At 32.4% G+C, this 16,200-nt stretch overlaps 4 protein-coding genes across 9 annotated transcripts; all 4 read right to left on the reverse strand.

Moving 5' to 3' along the window:
• Window positions 1-1,921: 1,921 nt before the first annotated feature.
• On the reverse strand, window positions 1,922-4,150 carry LOC105435041. 2 transcript variants are annotated; one of them, XM_031882078.1, is made up of 4 exons: window positions 3,874-4,150; window positions 3,593-3,760; window positions 3,157-3,357; window positions 1,922-2,255 (listed from the first exon to the last, which is right to left on the reverse strand). In XM_031882078.1, the coding sequence occupies exons 1-4, from the start codon at window positions 3,976-3,978 to the stop codon at window positions 2,082-2,084; spliced, it is 648 nt and encodes a 215-aa protein (XP_031737938.1). In that variant the 5' UTR covers window positions 3,979-4,150; the 3' UTR covers window positions 1,922-2,081. The 2 variants fall into 2 exon arrangements, with proteins under 2 accessions (XP_031737938.1, XP_011652652.1); XM_011654350.2 differs by having other exon boundaries at window positions 3,157-3,351; window positions 3,874-4,148.
• A 985-nt stretch (window positions 4,151-5,135) lies between these two features.
• On the reverse strand, window positions 5,136-8,202 carry LOC101219112 (mitochondrial carnitine/acylcarnitine carrier-like protein). Its single transcript, XM_004148431.3, has 3 exons — window positions 8,063-8,202; window positions 6,013-6,448; window positions 5,136-5,906 (listed from the first exon to the last, which is right to left on the reverse strand). The coding sequence occupies exons 2-3, from the start codon at window positions 6,402-6,404 to the stop codon at window positions 5,408-5,410; spliced, it is 891 nt and encodes a 296-aa protein (XP_004148479.1). The 5' UTR covers window positions 6,405-6,448; window positions 8,063-8,202; the 3' UTR covers window positions 5,136-5,407.
• Window positions 8,203-9,140: 938 nt separating this feature from the next.
• LOC101219352 (mitochondrial carnitine/acylcarnitine carrier-like protein) lies at window positions 9,141-11,374 on the reverse strand. Of its 2 annotated transcripts, none has more exons than XM_011654351.2 (3): window positions 11,138-11,374; window positions 9,929-10,364; window positions 9,141-9,839 (listed from the first exon to the last, which is right to left on the reverse strand). In XM_011654351.2, the coding sequence occupies exons 2-3, from the start codon at window positions 10,318-10,320 to the stop codon at window positions 9,341-9,343; spliced, it is 891 nt and encodes a 296-aa protein (XP_011652653.1). In that variant the 5' UTR covers window positions 10,321-10,364; window positions 11,138-11,374; the 3' UTR covers window positions 9,141-9,340. The 2 variants fall into 2 exon arrangements, with proteins under 2 accessions (XP_011652653.1, XP_004148480.1); XM_004148432.3 differs by having other exon boundaries at window positions 9,929-10,344; window positions 11,138-11,372.
• An 861-nt stretch (window positions 11,375-12,235) lies between these two features.
• Window positions 12,236-15,862, reverse strand: LOC101219593 (mitochondrial carnitine/acylcarnitine carrier-like protein). 4 transcript variants are annotated; one of them, XM_004148433.3, is made up of 3 exons: window positions 15,714-15,862; window positions 13,237-13,671; window positions 12,236-12,856 (listed from the first exon to the last, which is right to left on the reverse strand). In XM_004148433.3, the coding sequence occupies exons 2-3, from the start codon at window positions 13,626-13,628 to the stop codon at window positions 12,358-12,360; spliced, it is 891 nt and encodes a 296-aa protein (XP_004148481.1). In that variant the 5' UTR covers window positions 13,629-13,671; window positions 15,714-15,862; the 3' UTR covers window positions 12,236-12,357. The 4 variants fall into 4 exon arrangements, with proteins under 4 accessions (XP_004148481.1, XP_031738946.1, XP_031738948.1 ...); XM_031883086.1 differs by having other exon boundaries at window positions 15,596-15,854; XM_031883088.1 differs by lacking the exon at window positions 15,714-15,862 and adding an exon at window positions 14,371-15,559.
• Window positions 15,863-16,200: the final 338 nt, after the last annotated feature.

Here is a 16,200-nt window from a genome sequence, read left to right on the forward strand (position 1 = left end):
CAAAAGACTTGGTGATAACAACCATAATAAAATATTACTTAAACTTGACATTAATTCTATTTCACGTACATATTAAAATCTTATGAAACTAACTCTACGTTAAAACCAAAATTATCACTTGTCATGATCCTTTCTTATACCTTGTCTCATTGCCATGAAATGATGACAAAATCTTGGAATATATTTAGCTATTTGTAGTAAAATTATCAAATCCAAAAAAATGAAGAACTAAAATAACCTTTTTTCCAAATATAGAAACTATACACTATAATTTCTTGTTTTTTTTATAAAAGAAATACAATTAGATTAAGTTAAATAATTAGAAAGTTTAGTATAAAGAGGAAAAAGGGGAGAAGAGTTCATTACAATAAGATCTAAAATTGAATGTGAACATGAAAGCATCCAATTGATATCTCTTCAAGAGTCAGCTCACCCATGACTTGTCTGTTCCCCACTTCATTTCTTTTATATCTATACAAAATTGAATTATTATTACTCAAATTAATAAATTAAATCTCTCTTTCTTTTCTCTCTCTACTCTTTTTATTAAATTAATTACCCCTAATTTCTTTTTTTAAAAAAAGTATAAGTGGAACATAATGTTAGATAATCTATAAAAGTTGATGCATTTGATTCTCAATATTTTAAATGTTATTTTATGAATAAAACAGTTGTTTAGTTGACCCAATAATGCTATATGATTAATAGTCGTGAATTGGTCTAAGATAGAGTAATAATATTTTAGATTCAATTATTTGTTGCAAAAATTGTGAGGTCTTTCTATATTATGGAAATGGCCTAATTATGTTAATTTATTTAAATTATTTTAAAATATAAAATGCCACTTTTCATACCATCGTCGAAATTCAAAAGTCAAGAGTTTGATTTTTTTTTTCTTTTTCATTGATTGAACTACAAAAAATGTTTAATATAGATTAGATTATATAAAACCCTCCTTAACTTTCGAATTTGTTATAGTGAATATCTTTTTAATAAAATAAGACGAAAATTAACGTACCATATGTTTAAATTAAACTTTAAAAGATATATGTGACGTTGTTTAATTTTTTATATAAATTGATGTGACAAATAATATTGATTATGTTGATGATTTTTTATTGATGTCTTATGTAATGAAGAGTTTAAATTTTTGTATGATTGATTTTTTTTTTTATTTCTTTATTTTAATTATAAAAATTAGAAATTTTTTCAAATTGAATTAAATTTTTGTGATAAAAAAGAAAACAAAGTGGAAAGGACAAAAGAGATGATAATTAAAACTTATTATTGTTATTGAAACATTAAATTTTCTTTTTTAAAATCATATTTTTTAACTTTGAATATAAATTAAGACAAAACTTAAAATATAATTTGTTTTCTTACAACAATGTTAGCCAATGAAATGAGAAGATGCCCTCACAAATCATTTAGTCTAACAATATTGTATGATATCATAGAAAATTCAAACTTTAATATGAATGTATATAAGGACATATGATTACTTAGCTTAAGCTTATTCAAAACATGATAATCATTCATCATTCATTCTTCTTCTATAATAATAATATGTATAGAAAAAGTAAAACTAAGTATATATGTATTGTAAACATGATGATTATTACACTTAAGATTGTTTGCTAAATTTTATTTAAGATTCAAATATGCATAAGATATGTGAAGACTTTCAAAAAGTGAAAGAAAAAAAGGATGAGGATTACATTGACATAATTATCTTTCGTCGTTATTGATCAATCACATTATACAATTTTCCATTTTCATAGGGAATATTAGGTATATACATCTCATGACTTTTGAGGGAAAATGACTATTAATATCCATTATTATTTCCTTCAAACTTTTCTATTTGGATTATGTAGATGGAACAATATATTTTCGCAATATGAATTAAAATTTTTCAAAATTTAAACGTAAAATCATCATCTTTATAATAAACCGGTCAACAAGTAGAACTCAAGAATTTAAGCTACAATCAAGTACTGATGTATTTTAAGTACTATTCAGTCATATTTTCAATAGTAAGAAAGAAAGAAGGAAAGAGGGAAATTGAAGAAAAGAAAGCATTAACAACCAAACATTCTCAAGTGTGGCCATTTGAAAGCAGAAGGATTATTCCCTTTCTTCACATTTTTGCAAGATCCTACTTCATCCTTTTCAGTCATTGTCTTACCAACTACTACTTGACCTTTTGGAGTACTTTGTTGCTTCTTCTTCTGTTGTTGTCTTTGAGGCTTCTCCTATCAAATGAAAAAGAAGGGGAAAAGGAGAGGAATATATGTATAAGAACATAGTGAATCATTTGAAAATGCTATTTTATACTTATACTTATAGGTAAAAGCTTAGATTCTAGTTAAGAGAATATATATATATATATATTCATTGAAGAATACATTCTAAAAGATAAACACAAATATCTCATCACTCATATTCACCATCTCGTTAAACCGAAAAAACATGTATCAAATCGATCCACATTAATGTCATTGAACTCGTTGCTTTTGTTATGAAATCAGTTTACTAATAATGTGTTAGCTATGTTAACAAGGAGAAGGTAATGTGTTGAATTTTGTCTTAATGAATATTGTTAGAGATGACCTTGAATATGTTAATTATACGGTGTCAAAAGGGAATTCGTATTTGATATATTTAACTATTTATTGTTTGTTTACTATAATTATTATCCTAAGGTTCAAAGAAGCACAATATATAAACTCTCTAACTCTAGGGGTTCCACTATTCTATACCTATAACTTTGTTAGCGAACCACGTAAATCTTAGCTTGGGTTGATTTTTAATGACTACTTTACCTTTTATATATGTATTCTTTAATTATTTTCAAAATTGTAACAAATAGAATTACCATGATATAGGAAAATGATAAGTTTCAACAAACACCCAAAAAAAAAAAAAACCACATTCAATGGCTCAAAAGGACATCAACTTGACACACAAAAGTTTTGAATTAGAGAGAGACAAAGAAAAGGAAAAAAGCAAAAGCATAAAATGCTTAATTGATTATCCCCTCCAAGTTGAGGCAAGAGAATATGATTATAATACAATTGAAATTGATCCTAGCAAATCATATTAATAGTACTCATAGAAAACATAATGCATATTTTTTATATATATCCTCTTTACCTGAAATTGAGAAACTTGTGAAGTTGTTCCATTGTTGGGATAATGAAATGTGGGGTATGAAGAAGATGATGTTTGTCCATTGCAAAACTTTTTTGGAGAAGAAGAAGAAGTAATCTCAAGTGACGATGATGTTTGTGATGAAGTTGTTAATGATGAAGGATTTGAGGAGCTTCCTGATTCCATCTCCAAACATAGCTGCATCTCCAAATCAAATATAGTGTTAACTGTTTAGGTTTAATCTTTTTCAACATATTCTCAACAGTGTATACATATTAGAAACTTCTATATCGAAATTCTCAAATCTAACATCTTATCTAATTATAGCTTTGATATACATCTCCATAACTATGGAGACTTAAAAATCACAAAATAATCCTTCAAAGAACTTCCATGTTGTATATGCAAAAAGTTAAAGGATTAATATATAATATTGAACCTGAAGAAGTCTATGCTCAAGAGCTGCCACACGATCCAACAGTGAACCTTTAGAGTAAGTGTCTTTTAGTGCAACATCCATTGATATGCTTCTTCCTCCCATTCCTTCTTCTAAATTACTCTCTCCAAACAATCTCTCCAATCTCTGTTTCTTCTCCAACTCCTTCATCTATATGAAAATTACAAACAAATTAAACCCACAAGAAAACAAACCAACAACAACAAAAAGAAAAAGAACAATAATAATCGACATAGACCAAAACTATTGTAGTTCAAACTTACAACAAAATCCAAATGATCCAATCTTGAAAAAAGGGTCATTGAGGAAGATGAAGAGGAATGACGTTGTGGATGAGGGAATAGCTTGGGATTATCATCATCTTCCATTAGAATCACAAATTAAAGTTTTTTTTTTTTTTTTTCCTTGGCTATGGAGAAGTGATGATCAGTATGATCTTCTTTTTTAGTGTAAAACAGTTATGTTTTCCCATCTTTTTTCCTTTTCTTGGTTTTTACTAAGTCAATAAACCAGTGAAAGGGAAGAGCCCAAAAGAGAGTGATGATCCATAAGGAATTATTTAAGAAGTCCAATAATGGAGTTGGATATATGTATATATGAAATTAAATTTATTGTGTTGTGTAAGTCAATAAATAAATAAATAATGGGCTTTTGGTTTGAAGTTCTGATGGGTCATCTAAGTTTCTTGTGTCAGATAAGGGTTTGTGAAAGGAAATTATGGGAATGATATTGATGTCTTTGTTTGTCACTCTTTTATAAGCTTTAAATATACCATAAAAGAAAATGGGTGTGTTATTATTTATTTTGTTTGCACATTAAATATTTGTAAAGGGTCCAAAGTAAAAAGATGGAGTTTGATTTAATTTTGTAGGGAAATGATGAGTGGTGAAGATCCAATTCCAAATTCTTATGAAAAATTTTCCAACTTTCATTGGATGGGCTTTGATTGAAACTTGACCACTCTAGAGTTTTCTAGTTTTTTTTTTCTTTCTTTTTTTTTTTTAATTTTAAGTTAACCCTTTTTTAAATAGTTAAAAATAAATTTGGAGGAATTTTATATGCGTTAAATATCGTATTTATGCATATACATGTATTATAGTATTAATCTAAAAGATATGGACTTTTAAGAGTCGATATGATTTTTTAAAAAGAAAAAGCGGATTAGGATATTATTAAACAGTGATTAGAATATGATAGAGATCATGACAACTTTTTTTCCTCTACATCTCTCATGAAAGCTCAACTCCAAAGATTCTCGTTAGGTCATTCTTATAGTAATTTTGTAATGATATAAATTCACTTTTGTATAACTTCCAAAAATTTCAACAAAACATTGATGTGATCGTGCAGAATCAATTTTACAAAATCTCTTTTTTCTAAAATCATTATTTCAACTACAAACGCTAGCATGCATTGGCAATCAAAATATCTACCGTTCGAAATTGAATTTTTCTAACATGTCGTACTAAAAAGTGAAATCACTACTTCAACTATATATCATTGAATATCTCAAGAAAATGCACGATATCAATAACACAATTCCGTTTATTGTAATTTTTCCCACAACTGCGAACAAGCAATCAAATGCAGAAATTGATGAGAAGTTGAGTTTTACAACCAAAGTGGAATTAAAGTGCAAATAAAAAGGAAAGAAAATGGTCACTACATGGAGAGGCCATGTTGAATTTTATTACCTCATAATGGCTCTTTTCTTTTAATTAGCCACAAGGGGTATAACCAATATGCATTTAGAAGCATATATATAAGTGAACATGAAGTTCCAAATGAATTCTTGGATTAACCTAAAGCAGATCTGGTGATTTCATATACCAAGAAGCATGCTGCATTAGATGGGACACTACGAGCCATGGCAGGTCCAAAACCTTTGAACAGGCCTTTGGTTCCTTCTAAGGCCATTATTTTTTTGAAGGCATCAATAGAGCCTGAGTACTTTGGGTTTCTGAAATCATCCACTTGAATCACACTCTTCACCACATCAATTGGATACACAGCTAGCCAGAAGCCAGCTCCCGCTACACCCGCAGCCACCATCACAGGGACTTTTCCTAGATTCGACGTGTCTCGACCACCTGCAAAGTATTGTTTTAGCAGTTCATATACACCAAAAACCACTGCATTCCCGGGTGCTTCTCTTGCCATAGTTGGAATTAAGCCCTTGAAAAGACCCTTCATTCCATTTGATTGGACAACATGCTTAGCTACATCAACTGGACCACCATACTTCACTGCCACACCAACTGGACCTGATGTTGCCAATGCGCTCTGAGCTTGCAATCTATTCATTAACAACAAATGATCGAGCTAAGGTTGTTAATGTCTTTATATAATAATTGGGGATGGAGTCACAAAATTCAGGACATTCAAGAAAACGTTTTACAAACCTGCACTTGATCAACTCAGTTGGACAAGCTACAAAAGACACAGCAAAACCAGCTCCAGCCCCACAAATCACTTGTTGGCTAACTTCAAGAGAGGCACCAGGATAAGGCCTAAATAAGGACTCTAGTTGTCCCCTGACAGTGAACAGAACAGCATTTTGTGCAGCAACTGTAGCCAATGGAGCTCCCATACCTCTGTACAAACCTCTTGGACCGTCAGAAGCTAAAGTTTGTCTGAGAGCATCCATCGCTCCGGCATACTTGGGACGAAGACCAGGAAGGGGAACAGGTTGGCTTTGGAGCTTCACCTTAATTGTATCAAATGGGTGGCCACATATCAATTGAGCTGCTCCCCCAAGAGTTCCAGAAGCAAGATCTTTAGCCACATCCCCCATTTAGATGATGAACACTTTGCACTCTTTTTAAGTTCTTTAGTAATCTGTAATGTTATACCAAAATGGAATATCCATTAAACACACTGCTTGGCTTGAACATGGAATATCATTACCGTTGAAGATTGCTTTGTAGGAAAATGAATCAATTTTTTTACCAAACCAAGAAAGACAAAGGAAGATTAAAGGAAGGAATTGATAAGAACAAACAAGAAGTTTACAAATTGTTAGCTATAAGGAAGCACCCTTGTATGAAACTTTCAGTTAACACAACAAACAAACTAACATAAATACAAGATACTTGGCCATTCTCTCCTTCTTCTTAACCCATATGGCTATACATCATATAATATATATATATATACACACGCACATTCCTGCCTAATATCGAAGATATCAGCAATGATGACAGATTACTATTCAAGTATTGGTATAATTAAATTTCACACGTTCTAACAACTTAAACTTTTTATAGATCAATGATATAACACTGTCATGTCATAAACATTTGTAATGTCTTTTTCTCTTCGGTTAATACTCGTTAAGAGTGTTAATTTAAGTGCCGATATAATTAAATTAATTTCCACAACTTAAGAAATTAAGCTTAATCACAAGAATTAACTTCTAAACTTAGGACGTGTTTGAGAGTGATAGTTAACTTTTAAAAAAAAAGTTTTAGGTATAATTAATTTTTAAGCATTCCAATTTATGTTTGGTACCAAACTCTTAAAAGTAATTTTTTATGTATTTAGAATGAGATTTTTCAAAAAAAAAAAAAATTGATAAAATATTTAAGACAAAACTAATTAAACTTGATTTTTTCTATACACCATAAATATTTTATCAAAGGGTCTATTTGTTACCATTTTTCATTTAGAATTGATTATTTTATTATTATGTTTGGTTTAAAAAGTTAATTTAAAGTTACTCCATTGATCAAAATTGTATTTTCTATTTGAAAAAGAATTATGGAAAATATCTATTTTTGTTTATTCTACTATTAAATTCTATATGAATACAAATATTGTAAAAATATTTCCTACCAATCACCTGATTTTCAGCTTTAGAAATCATTCATATATTTTTCTAAATAATTTCATTTTTTTTGTGTTACCCGTAACAATTATCGATAGAATATAGAGGAATTGTAAAAAGTTACAAATTTAACCAAGTATAGCAAAATTTTCAAATTCTATTAATAATAAAACTGACGTAATAGAAATCTATCAATTTTTTTTATTGATAGAATTTAAAATTGGTATAGCTTTTAAATATTTTAATTTATTTTACTATTTTAAAAAATGTTTGAGAATGTATGTACTGTTTTGTTCTAATAATTTAATTTTTTACACAAATGAATTTGCAAAAAGGGAATTAGATAACAAATTTGGGAAATATATTCCCAATAAAAAATCAGCCTTTGAAATTATGGGGATGCATGCGACGAAAAATTGTAGATACCCCCTGGGAGAAAATTTGAATGAGCAACAAGAATGCAGCATTAAACTTACAAGTCTTCAACCCCATTTGATCGTCAAAATTAGCTTCAGATATCCATGGAAACGTTTTCAAGTAGAAAAAAAGAAGAGAAAAACATAGTGTGTGTGTGTGTGTATATATAGCATTGAAAACATTGAAGGAAAAAGAGTTGGAAATCTCACCAGAATGGAATGGGAAGAAAGGGAAGAGAGGAGAATGAGAAATGAGAGATCAGCAGAGAAGGCAGGGAGCTTCATTTGGAGTTGAAGGCTCTTTATCCCGGCGGGCCGACGGCTATCTTTTCTGCTTTTTTGGTTCAGTGTTGAAAAAAGTAAGAGGGTGGGAAGATAGAAGACAAAGATATGGTCATGGGAGATAAAAAGACCTTCTACTTTGACCACTCTTTTCAAAACAACTATCATGGACCTTTTGAATTATCACAAAACCTTTTCTTCTTTTCTATTTAATCTTGATGATTTATGGTTGAAATTTAGTGTATACAACCTTCACAAAATTTGGTAAAACACAATTAGCTCTACAAATTTAGTTCTTAATTCATGACTGATACTTTGATACTAAAATATTCCATGTCACAAACAACTTGGCAAAAAGAAAGCTTCAAGAGAGGAAAATAAAATAAATAAGCAAAAGCAAAAGGATAACATTGCTTGATTGAGTACTTGAAAAGAAAAAGTAGATATATATTTGTATATATAGTAGTGAAAGAACTTGTTGGTTTGTTAATTAACTATTTTTTTCCTTCTTTGGAAATCTGTTTGCTAGCAATTATTGATCAAACTTTTTTGTGCAATAATATTACGTACCTTTAAAGCATCTTTTTAGTGCAATATCCAATTATATTTAATTTCATCTTTCTTTGCATCCCGTATGTATCTACTTATGAACAAACAAAAGTTAAGTTTATAAACGCTATTTTCTCTTTCAAATTTTTTCTTTTGTTATCTACCTTTAACGGTTGTTTTTATTTTTAAAATTTGGCTAAGAATGCAACTGTTATACTTATAAAATATGCAGATCATTGTAACAGATGTGAAGTACATTAATAGACTTACTGTTAAAAAAGAATATAAATGATCCAATCTTAGAGAAAGTGTCATTGAAGAAGAGGAAGAGAAGTGTTGTCGATGATTCTTGGCTATGGAGAAATCACCACTTTCTTTTCAGGTGATTAGTTTGTAAGACTTTTCAAGGGTAAAACAGAAGTTTTCCCACTTTTTTTTTTTTTACCAAGTCAATCTGTTTTTTCATGAGAGTGAAGGGCACCTCAAAAGTGTATAATATATAGGTAATAAATGGTACAACGTTACTCTAGCAGTTCTCTATAGATACCGACAATGAAATGAAAGGGTTAATGAGTTTAGTTTTATTTTTGGTTAGACATTGTATAACCAATATGCATTCAGACATAGAGAAGAAGAAGTTCCAAAAGAAATGTTTAATTAGCCTAAACTGGATCTGGTGATTTCATAGACCAAGAAGCATGCTGCATTGGCAGGGACACTTCGAAGCATGGCAGGTCCAAAACCTTTGTATAGGCCTTTAACTCCTTCTAAGGCCAAGATTTTTCTGAAAGCATCCATAGAACCAGAGAATTTTGGGTTCTTGAAATCATCTACTTGAATCACACTTTTGATAACATCAGTTGGATACACAGCTAGCCAGTAAGCAGCTCCAGATACACCGCCAGCCACCATCAGAGACCCTCTTCCAAGATTAGAAGTCTTTCGACCTCCTGCAAACTGCTGTTTTAGCAATTCATATACACCAAAAACCACTGCATTCCCAGGCACCTCTCTTGCCAAAGTTGGAACCATACCCTTGAAAAGACCATTTATTCCATGTGATTTTAGAACATGCTTGGCTACATCCATTGGACCACCGTACTTCACTGCCACACCAACTGAATTGGATGCTGCTAATGCACTCTGAGCTTGTAGTCTATTCATTAACAACGAAAGATCGAGGTTCGTTGTAATGTATTGTGAAGTCAAATACAAAAAACTTTGTAAAGGTTGTACACTACAAACCTGCACTTAATCAACTCAGTTGGACAAGCTACAAGAGAGACTGCAATGCCAGCCCCAGCCCCACAAACCACTTGTTGCTTAACTTCAAGGGAAGCACCAGGATAAGTCCTAAAGAAGGACTCTAGTTGTCCTCTGACAGTGAAGAGAACAGCATTTTGTGCAGCAACTGTAGCCAACGGAGCTCCCATACCTTTGTACAAACCTCTTGGGCCTTCTGAAGCTAAGGTTTGTTTGAGCGCATCCATCGCTCCAGAATACTTGGGTCGTTGGCCAGGAAGGGGAACAGGTTGGCTTTGGAGCTTGACCTTAATTGTATCAAATGGGTGCCCACATATCAATAGAGCTGCTCCCCCAGCGGTTCCAGCAGCAAGATCTTTCGCCACATCTCCCATATCAATGACACACACTTTGCACTCCTATTAAGTTGTTTAGCAATCTGTAACGTTGTTATAACAAATATACATCTTTCACCAAATAAATACTAGAACTGCATTGGGCTACAAAGGGGAAGGAACTTAATGATATTGTGAAGGAATTCTAACTATCTTCCTTACAGTATTGAAAGACGAAGGATACAACCAAATTAGGATATCAGTACCACCATAAACCACTGAAGATTTGGAGATTGGGCTTGTAAATGTGAAGCAATTAGCTGGGGCAGTTTCAAGACTCACACGTAATCGAAGTTATACTTGAAGATTTTTCTTAACAGCAAATTATTTACAGCTACTTTTATAGAAAACTGGTTAAAAGAAGACCATATATCTAACCATAAATGTTGAAATCAAATCCAAACTGAAGACTCTCAGGTCTGTGTTCTTCACTATTATCAAAAAGGGGAAAAGACTTTGGAGGACAACCAAAGACACTAAGTCATTAATTATTAGCTACCCTTGTATAAAAGTTCCAAAGTTAACACAACACTCAAACTAAGGTAAAATTACAAGATACATGGCCATTCTTCTCTCCTTCTTCTACACCCATATGGTTATATATCAAATAAATTCCTACCTAATAGAGAAAATTTGAATTAGCAATCAGAATGGCATGAAACTACAAGTTTTGAACCTATTTGAGCATCAACACCAGTTCTAGATTTCAAAGGAAACTGCTTCCAAATCCCTATATACCCAAGTTTAAACCTTTCAAATAGCAGAAGAACGGAAACAGAGCTGCATTTCAAAACATTGAGGAAGCATTAAATCTCACCTGAAATAAGCTGAAGTGAGGAAGAGCAGAAATGGAAGACCGGACCGTACAAGGAGCTACATTTTCATAGCACCCTTTATTCGGCTGGAGGGATCCGCTATCTTTTCTGCTTTTCTTTAATGACGGCAATGTCAAAGATACTTAATAGGATTGAGACATGTCCATAGTGAAGAAACCATCAACCACTGCAACAATGTCAGTTTGGAACTAATTTATGTTTTCATTGATGGTTGTATATTAGTTCTTCAATTTTCAAAAGGTACATTTATATTTTTTCAGTTTTTAGAAAATAGATTTACAAGTTTTTAAGACAAGACTTCAAAATATAAAAAAAAATTGCATATCACCTATTATACTAAAAAGGGGGCCAAAAATGCTTTTTTCCTTGATTCATATCACATATATTTTTGCATTCTTGTATTTCTTGTTACCTTTTATCCTTGTATTCCATTGAGTTTTCATTTTGGGAGTTTTTTTTCTTCCATCCTTTATTCTTTCATTTTCTTTCTTGATTCTTTTATTCTTAGATTCCTTGATTATTTAATTGTTCAATTGATTGTTACATTTTTTTTTCAGTTTTTTAGGTAAAAGGTTTCTTTAAAAACAACCTTAGTTTTCACTCGAGAATTTTTCACATACATAAAAAAGTGCATTTATAGAAATAGTAAAAAAAAAAATTGAAATTGACACTATTGATTTGTATTCGTATTTATCAATATTAGTCACTTGTATTAGTTTTTATCAATAATAAACATTGATAAACTTCTACCAATGTCTATCTAAATGATAAGGAATAGAAAATTTTGTTACAACTTCTAAACCGTTTGTCCATATTTGAAAAACCCCTTTTGACTATTTGATTACTTATTTTTCCTTTAATTAGTTTCTTAGTTTAGGTTGTTGAGCGTTATCGATCTTATTCTTGTATCTAGATCTTCCTGCCAAACCGCAACATGATCAACACTATTGATAATGTCATTGTGTTTATGCCTCTTAGTGGCATGTTTATGGAAGCATTCAGAGGAATAGTACCACGTAGTTCTAGCAAGTCTCTATCGATGAAGGTAGGATGGGAAGGATAAAAAAGAATGGCAAAAATGAAGTGCAAGAGTTAATGAGCAAAATTTTATTTCTTGTCATACCCAACTCGAATCAAACGGGGTATAACCAATGTGATTCATACACCTATAACAAGAAGGTCCACAAAAGAATTGTTTAGTTTAACCTAAACTAGATCTGGTGATTTCGTATACCAAGAAGCATACAGCATTAGCTGGGACACTACGTGCCATAGCAGGTCCAAAACCTTTGTATAGGCCTTTAACTCCTTCTAAAGCCATGATTTTTCTGAAAGCATCAATAGAACCAGAGAACTTTGGGTTCTTGAAATCATCCACTTGAATCACACTCTTCACCACATTGGTTGGATACACAGCTAGCCAGAAGGCAGCTCCAGATATACCACCAGCCACCATCAGAGACCCTCTTCCTAGATTAGAAGTGTCTCGACCTCCTGCAAAGTGTTGTTTTAGCATTTCATATACACCAAAAACCACTGCATTCCCAGGCACCTCTCTTGCCAAAGTTGGAACCAAACCCTTGAAAAGACCCTTCACTCCTTGCGATTGGAAAACATGCTTGGCTACATCCATCGGACCACCATACCTCACTGCCACACCAACTGAACCGGATGTTGCTAGTGCACTCTGAGCTTGCAGTCTATTCATTAACAAGAAAAAATCAAGGTTGTAATTTCTTCTAAACTCTCTATAGTCGTGAAGTCAAATACTTTTCAAATGTCTAACTTGTAATAATATGCATGCATCGTTTCAATAAGAGAACAGAGATGCCTATATCTATATCTTTTTCAGAAAAAATTAATATAACCGCAATTTAATTCTCCCTTTCTCTAAACATGCACTAGATGAGAAACCAAATGCAGCATCAAACAATCAGGATCGTAAGTATATCTTTCCTCGTTTTTATATCAGAATCAAAGTTCATTTCATGGTGAGTTATCAAAATAACTATCGGTGACAATAGACTATTTGGAGGTAGAGTCACAAAATAGAGGACATTCAAGAAAAGGTTGTACAAACCTGCATTTGATCAACTCAGTTGGACAAGCTACAAGAGACACAGCAACGCCAGCCCCAGCCCCACAAACTACTTGGTGCTTAACTTCAAGGGAGGCACCGGGATAAGGCCTAAAGAAGGACTCTAGTTGTCCCCTGACAGTGAAGAGAACAGCATTTTGTGCAGCAACTGTAGCCAACGGAGCTCCCATACCTTTATACAAACCTCTTGGGCCTTCTGAAGCTAAAGTTTGTCTGACAGCATCCATCGCTCCAGAATACTTGGGACGTTGGCCAGGAAGGGGGATAGGTTGGCTTTGGAGCTTGACCTTAATTGTATCAAATGGGTGCCCACATATCAATTGAGCTGCTCCCCCAAGAGTCCCAGCAAGAAGATCTTTCGCCACGTCTGCCATATGATTGATAAACACTGTGCACGCTTTTAAGTTCTTTAACAATCTGTAATGTTATTAAAACAATTATACATCTCTCACCAAAGAAATACTAGAAAAGCATTGACCTCCAAATCGAGAAGGAATCAGAGATATTATGAAACAGCACTAAAATATTTTCTTTATAATATCGAAGGATGAATGGCACGACCACTTAATCCGTATCAAAACATCAAAATGGAATATCATTATCACCATAAGCACTGAAGATTAGGCTTGTATACGTTGTCTTTTATTTATTTAATTATTATTTTGATAGTTAAACAATTTCCTTCGGTCATATGCTTGCACAGAAATTCATGAAATCCTGAATTGCAGTTAGACCCAAAGAGAGAGGGAGAGAGAGGGAGAGCTAGACTGCTCAAAATACTAGTCTTTTACAGAAAGAGCTATATTAGGCCATCCGAAGTTGGCTAAGTTAATTTCACACAATGAGTTCTCTTGAAATTAGTGAAGATAATGCAGCCTTAAACTTTCTATACAAATTATACTTGAAGGTTTTTCTTAACAACGAAATAGTTACAGCTATTCTTATAGAAAACTGGTTAGCCATAAAGCTGAAATCGAATCCAAATTTAAGAAACCAGAACATGTTCTTCATATTTATAATAAGATGGAAACAACTTTAGACTTGGAGGGCAATCAAAGGTACTATAGTTCACATAAACGTTTAGAACCTGAAAAAGAATTCGCCTCATGTGCTTACATATGACTAATGAGGTTCCCACAACAATGAATGAATAAAATTTCCTTTGTAGAAAAAGGAATTTAAAATTTCATCGTCATAATCATCCAGCCATGAAAAAAGAATGATTGCTTACAAACAGACTCACACAAAAGATAATTAAACCAAGAACGCAAAAAGGAGGAATAGAGGAAGGAATAAGAAGAACAACAATAAATTTATTAGTTATTAGCTACGGAGCAGCACCCCACGTATGAAACTTTTCAAAGTTACCTACTTCTTAACCCACACGGCAGTACATCATATAAATTCCTGCCTAATATCAGTAATGATCACTTATTGCCGTCTAACAAACCACAAACGACTTTGAACAAGCTTTAGAAATTAACATGATCACATTAGTAATATGACAACTGATTTGCCAAAATATTAATCTACACTGTCAAGTTTGTCAGAATTTCAGCCTCATCAACCATGCAGAACGAGATGGAAAAATCTTGACTTTTATTTCTAAGTGGAAGAGCCAGGTTTGCTTTAAAATACTTACACGACGACATTGTTTTTGAGATTTTTATACAAATGATCCAATGCTAGAAGGATTAATACGGAATTACTCAATCCTAGAAAACAAAGGAAAACAAACATTCTATTGATGTCACATGGCACTATTGCATTAGGGACTCCTATCACACAGCAATCAAAGCCCTAACGCAATATTTATTTCAGTCGAGATCTTTTTAAAAGTCAACCATTTTTTTTCTTTCAAATCAACAGTCAGCCAACTAAGACTAAAAATGAAAATCACATCAAGACTAACACGATAATGGGATAGTGGAGTGCTCTAATATCATAAGAAAAACAGTAGTTCTCATTGATTTTCTCGAATGAGGTCATTCAACAATAAAGCCGCTAAGATGGGTCATCCATACAGAAATCTCCTTGTTTCTTCAAAAGAAAAAACAGCAATTCCATAATACGAGATCTATGCACATAGTAGAATCATCGGAAAAATATAAGTAACAAATCAGAATGCATGAAAACTATTTGATAGCTCCAGAATATCCTGAAAATTAAACTACTTCCGAACCCATACAACCAGCTTAAACATTTGAAAGAAGAGAAATCTAAAGATTGGTAACGTATTGGAACTTGAGTGTAGAAGTCGTTTCTCAACTGGGTAACCAGAAAGAAGAAACCATTCATTGAAAAACCAAAGTTCATTTGATCAAGATCCATAAAACATTACCGTATAGAAGAAGAGAGAAGTGAAATATGGGTGAAAATAAATGAAATCTGGAAGCTGAAAGGAAAGAGAGGAGCATTAGTGAAGAATGAAAAGAGTTGAAGGAAGGTTGAAAACTGACCGGAGCAGAGGTAGATGAGGGAGGAGGAGGCGTGTAAATGCATTGGCGTTGGACAAGGAAAGGAAGGCGACTTAGTTGCCTTTTATGAGTTTTTTCTTTAACGGACCTTTTTCATTTCCACAGCTCTTTTCTACAAATACAATGAACTTTTTCAAATCACAACCAAACAACAAATACTAATCACTTTTTCAAAATTAAAATATCTATTTTTAAGTAAACTAAACCAACACAACAAATAGACAACACCTCCAAAAAGCAACCGGTCAAAGGCGGTCATCAACCAAATACGAGTCCTCCACTACGCCCCATGAAAAACTAAATTATGAGATAACAAAATTATATCAAAATTATCTTGTTGATGAAGGTTCGAAATAATTTTATAATATGTTTCAATCCAAGAAATGCTAAATTCAAGAGCTTTGAAAATACCATTAGGTTGTTTTTACTTTATCGTAAATATGAAAAGTAGCGAACCCGCTTAGTAACG

Source organism: Cucumis sativus, chromosome 3, assembly GCF_000004075.3.
Source record: "Cucumis sativus cultivar 9930 chromosome 3, Cucumber_9930_V3, whole genome shotgun sequence".
NCBI lineage: Eukaryota > Viridiplantae > Streptophyta > Magnoliopsida > Cucurbitales > Cucurbitaceae > Cucumis > Cucumis sativus.

What these genes read in the sequence shown, in the direction of transcription:
- LOC101219593 (XM_031883086.1), bottom strand. Translation starts at nt 15,756, where the DNA reads ATGCATTTACACGCCTCCTCCTCCCTCATCTACCTCTGCTCCGGTCAG. An exon ending in CTTCTCTCTTCTTCTATACG is followed by an intron (nt 13,672 to 15,595) that starts GTAATGTTTTAT and finishes ATAACATTACAG; the next exon opens with ATTGTTAAAGAACTTAAAAG. An exon ending in ACTGAGTTGATCAAATGCAG is followed by an intron (nt 12,857 to 13,236) that starts GTTTGTACAACC and finishes GTTAATGAATAG; the next exon opens with ACTGCAAGCTCAGAGTGCAC.
- LOC101219352 (XM_011654351.2), bottom strand. Translation starts at nt 10,320, where the DNA reads ATGGGAGATGTGGCGAAAGATCTTGCTGCTGGAACCGCTGGGGGAGCA. An exon ending in ACTGAGTTGATTAAGTGCAG is followed by an intron (nt 9,840 to 9,928) that starts GTTTGTAGTGTA and finishes GTTAATGAATAG; the next exon opens with ACTACAAGCTCAGAGTGCAT.
- LOC105435041 (XM_031882078.1), bottom strand. Translation starts at nt 3,978, where the DNA reads ATGGAAGATGATGATAATCCCAAGCTATTCCCTCATCCACAACGTCAT. An exon ending in TGGATCATTTGGATTTTGTT is followed by an intron (nt 3,761 to 3,873) that starts GTAAGTTTGAAC and finishes ATTTTCATATAG; the next exon opens with ATGAAGGAGTTGGAGAAGAA. An exon ending in CACAAGTTTCTCAATTTCAG is followed by an intron (nt 2,256 to 3,156) that starts GTAAAGAGGATA and finishes TTCATTTGATAG; the next exon opens with GAGAAGCCTCAAAGACAACA.
- LOC101219112 (XM_004148431.3), bottom strand. Translation starts at nt 6,404, where the DNA reads ATGGGGGATGTGGCTAAAGATCTTGCTTCTGGAACTCTTGGGGGAGCA. An exon ending in ACTGAGTTGATCAAGTGCAG is followed by an intron (nt 5,907 to 6,012) that starts GTTTGTAAAACG and finishes GTTAATGAATAG; the next exon opens with ATTGCAAGCTCAGAGCGCAT.